Source organism: Apis dorsata, unplaced genomic scaffold (genome assembly GCF_000469605.1).
Source record: "Apis dorsata unplaced genomic scaffold, Apis dorsata 1.3 scaffold_524, whole genome shotgun sequence".
NCBI classification, from domain to species: domain Eukaryota; kingdom Metazoa; phylum Arthropoda; class Insecta; order Hymenoptera; family Apidae; genus Apis; species Apis dorsata.
This window is the reverse complement of record NW_006263747.1, coordinates 249,323-253,473: the sequence shown is the minus strand read 5'-3', so window position 1 is coordinate 253,473 and position 4,151 is coordinate 249,323. Positions and strand designations below refer to the sequence as shown.

Here is a 4,151-nt window from a genome sequence, read left to right as displayed (position 1 = left end):
GATTTCTTTAAATTAAATCTTCTTAATATATATACTTAATATATAATACTATATGCATGTATTATTTAGTATATTTTGAAATTTATAAAAAAAATAGTCATAGAGACAAGTAAAGAGATTGTCCATATTAATTTTACGTATAAAACAAGACTAACTTATATTCATATGTTATATATATATATGTGTATATATGTTATATATATATATGTGTATATATATAATTTATTTATTATTAAATATTATATTATATATATATATATTAACATAAGTACATACACTTAAGTAAATTAGATGATATAATGAATATGCTAATTTTAAAATATTTTTCCTTTTAGTAAAATAAAGGCCATGATCTTTTAGTTTCATATACATATTTGAAATATTTTATAATACTTATAATATTTATAATATGTGTTAATGATAATTTGAGCTGATATATCTGAACGTGCAAAAAAGTACAATCAATAAAATTTTGTTATAAATTTCATTGAATTTGTAAAATAATTTATATATATTATTTCAAAAACTATTTATAAAATAATTATATTTTAAAATTTATGTCCTGTTTTCAAAATTGAATGTAAAGATGTTAATAAATATAACTAATTTTTATCTTGCAAAATTGAAATAATCGAAAATAATTGATTAAAAAATACATTATTTGTAAGTGAAATAGTACACTTTAGAATGACAATTTATAATAACAATAAGTTCAACTAAAAATTATCTTGATTTTCTAAATTAATGGAGAAACTACTTAATCTAAAGGACTAACTGGATTATAACCCGATGGTAAAGTATTATGGATCCAACGTCAAAGAAAACTATAAGTATTTTGAATTGCTCTACCACTAGTTGATGATGAACTTTGTTGTTCTGTATTGGTGTTTTGTTGTTCCAGTCTTTCCAATGATTCTGTACGTGTTCTTATAGAACCTCCATATGTGCGCACCTGTATATTATATAAATATTCATTTAACATTTAATTCAATTTAAACAATAATTCGTCAAATTTTATCTTAAATTTTCTGGATTTGCAAAAAATTATTAAATATTAATTATATATAAAATAAAATAATTTTTCATTATTCACAGTAATTAAAATGAACCAGAAATTTTAAGAATATTTTACATATAAAAGCGAGCTCCTTGTCCCACGGTCATATATATTAAGCACCATTATCTCATACATTAATTATAACTCTTTACTACTAAGAGTTATCATAAGTTTTAATTTTGAGAATTTCAATTAAAATACCAATTATATATATATATAATATTTAATTAAATTCTGTTAAATTTCCACATTCGGATTAAAAGTTTGTACACATATGTGATAAAAAATTAATAAAAATATTATAACTATTAAAAATAATATTAATTTTAAAAATTCTATTCAAAATAATAAAAATAATAAAACGTTAACTATATAAAACTTATACTACTAATTAAAAAAAGAAAAAATAAAGCAATTTTTTTATTAATCATAATAAAAGATGCAATAAATATTAAATTATTGAAAAAATACTATTCTTCTAAATATTACATATTATTATTAAATAAATGGAAAAAGTACATGATACAGTGTATATCAAAATGAATGATATGGATAATATGATTGAAAAAATTTTACATACAAAAATGAATTAAAAAAAAAAAGTTAATAAAATTTTGTTATTTAATAACAAAATTTCTATTGAATAAATTAAATTTGAAAATATAAATTTTTAATATAATTAAATCAAATTTTTAAATATAAATGAATTTAAATAAATCATTATTAGATATAAGTCATTAATCAGCAAGATTATAAATATAAAATACATAATAAAAATACATAAAAAATGTAGAATAAAATTTTGTTGTTTAAATCTTTTTAAAGAAATTAAGATTGAAAATGTACAGTCAAATAAACAATGTTTTTCAATTTTAATTTTTTAGAAACAATTAAAAAGTTTTAAATAAAAAAATATTATTCTTTTCTTTGACTTATTTTTGCATGTAGAAATATATTTATTTGCTTATATCATCTAAAACATCATTCTAAAACATTTTATATTATGTATATCTGTATATAAAAAACAATAAAATAATTTATATTAAAAAGAAAAACATTTAGTAACATTTAAATACAAAATAATCCGAATATGGATATATAAATTATTAAAATATTGTAATAATGTGAATATCAATTTAGAATGTATATATTACCAGTCGCACAAAAAAATGGGTGCATCATTTTATTTATTTACTCACTGTCTGTAGATTAGACTTCAGACTGTGGGTGTTGGCCACTCGCGTTCACTCAAGAGGAGTTAGACTTCCACTGCTGACTCTTACTTCTCTTGGCTCTGGAGCAGCTGGAGGTCTTCTTTCTTGTAATTGTTGTTGATTTATTCCAGACATATTATGATGTGTTGATCGTATTGCATGATTTGCCACAACAAATTCTGTGAGAGTTACATCTGCCGTTCCACCAGATTCAAGAGGTATGGCATTCTGACGAAAATGTTCAAGCATATCATATATAGCAGGAAAACAAAGATGCTGAACACGACAATGTCCTTGATCATTTAATGTCATACGTAAATGCTATAATAAAGATTACAAAATAAATTATTTTAAATAGTTTAAAATAGTTAATAGTTATATAAAATAATTTAATTTAAAAAACGTTACCTTTGCTCTACCTTGAAAATTAAAAGTTAATACAAATTCTCCTTTTCTTGTTTCACTTTGTCGAACAAGAAATACACCATGACCATTAGCAGCACTATGTAAAACTAATTGTGCTGCATCTGATCTAGGAAGAGTTCCATGAAACCACGGATATTCTCTTAAACTACTTGATAAATCTAATTCACCATCATTTACATTTACTACAACAAAATTTAATTATTTCTAATATACATATTAGATAATTAGAAATATATAATTTTAAAACTCTTATATATAAATTTATCTTACATTGTTCAATATCTTGTTGTGATGAACATAATTCCAAATTACTATTACTTCTTATACGAAGTCTAGGAGGTATTTCTGGAGGATTGCCACCTATTTCATCTCCATGTTCATGGGAAGTAGATCGGGAACTTTTACTTGCAGAATTAGTTCTTAATCTATCTCCTTCATTACTAATAGCTAATGAAGTATGACCTAAAGATTCTCCAGTAGCCTCTACTCCAGAACTGGGATTAATAGAATTTTGTTGTACTGTACGCATACAATATTTAATAGTAGCTAACCATGATCTCATATCATTCGAATCATGAGCTTCTATTACAAATTCCATATTTTGTGTTTTTAATACAAAAGTATTTTCATGATCTGGCATTTCTAATGCAGTTGTTTCTCTGGCTTCAGTAATTGCAGAACAAAAGACACCACTGCGTGGTTTTACTGCTTTTGGAGGAGAATAAAATTCTAACATATATCCACCAATTGCTTTTATTAAAGCAAGTCTAGACTTTTCCCATTTTTGAGTTCCATCAATATTCTCTCCCATTAAGGAATTAACAATGCCTTCTTTTCTACATTCTACTACAATTTTAGAAAGTTTAGCTTTTGAATGTTTATCTCTACGATGTTCATTATGAGATAATTCCACTTCATCACTTTGTTGTTTATGAAAAAGGCTTTTTCCTTTTTTAAGTCCTTTAAAAGATAAACGACGGAAAAATGGTTTGTGTGATGGTTTTGGTGATATTGCATCTCCATCATGTTCAGAGTAATCACTGAATTCTTCATGAGATGATATACGAATAGGAGCATTATTATTTTGACTTATAGCATTAATATCTCTATCATTAGTTGCACTATGTCTTGTGTCATATAAAGATGGTGATCTGCAAAACATAATGCAATATTTTCATCTTTTTGCATAATATATACATTATGATAAATTTAAAAAAATTATGAAAGCAAATAACAAAATATATCTTTTTCATAATATTATAACATACCTAACTGTACGACGTAGATATTCGTTTTCGAAGTGTTCACAAAAACTTTCAACAAATTTTTTTAAAAAATCATGATGAGAAAGATTTAATCTAGCACTTTCAGGTAAATTTAAACTGACATAGGTACAGAAAGCTTTAGCAAAATCAGAAGCCGAAGCGCGGGCGTGTCTCTCACAAAATTCTATC

General features: G+C 23.7%; 1 protein-coding gene and 1 long non-coding RNA gene across 2 annotated transcripts in view; one reads left to right on the top strand and one right to left on the bottom strand.

The window, feature by feature from the left end:
• The window catches only part of LOC116186243, a 3,904-nt gene extending 1,285 nt beyond the window's left edge, over window positions 1-2,619 (top strand). The window contains exon 2 of the long non-coding RNA XR_004151198.1: window positions 2,403-2,619. This is a non-coding gene — a long non-coding RNA (uncharacterized LOC116186243). The remainder of the gene's footprint in view (window positions 1-2,402) is intronic.
• The window catches only part of LOC102677357 (SH2B adapter protein 2), a 4,291-nt gene continuing 510 nt past the window's right edge, over window positions 371-4,151 (bottom strand). The window contains exons 2-6 of the mRNA XM_031512876.1: window positions 3,966-4,151; window positions 2,968-3,848; window positions 2,680-2,879; window positions 2,341-2,592; window positions 371-952 (exon numbers count right to left, since the gene is read on the bottom strand). The exon at window positions 3,966-4,151 is cut by the window's right edge and continues 30 nt beyond it. Of these exons, the coding sequence (XP_031368736.1) occupies window positions 815-952; window positions 2,341-2,592; window positions 2,680-2,879; window positions 2,968-3,848; window positions 3,966-4,151 (1,657 nt within the window). The 3' untranslated portion in view covers window positions 371-814. The remainder of the gene's footprint in view (window positions 953-2,340; window positions 2,593-2,679; window positions 2,880-2,967; window positions 3,849-3,965) is intronic.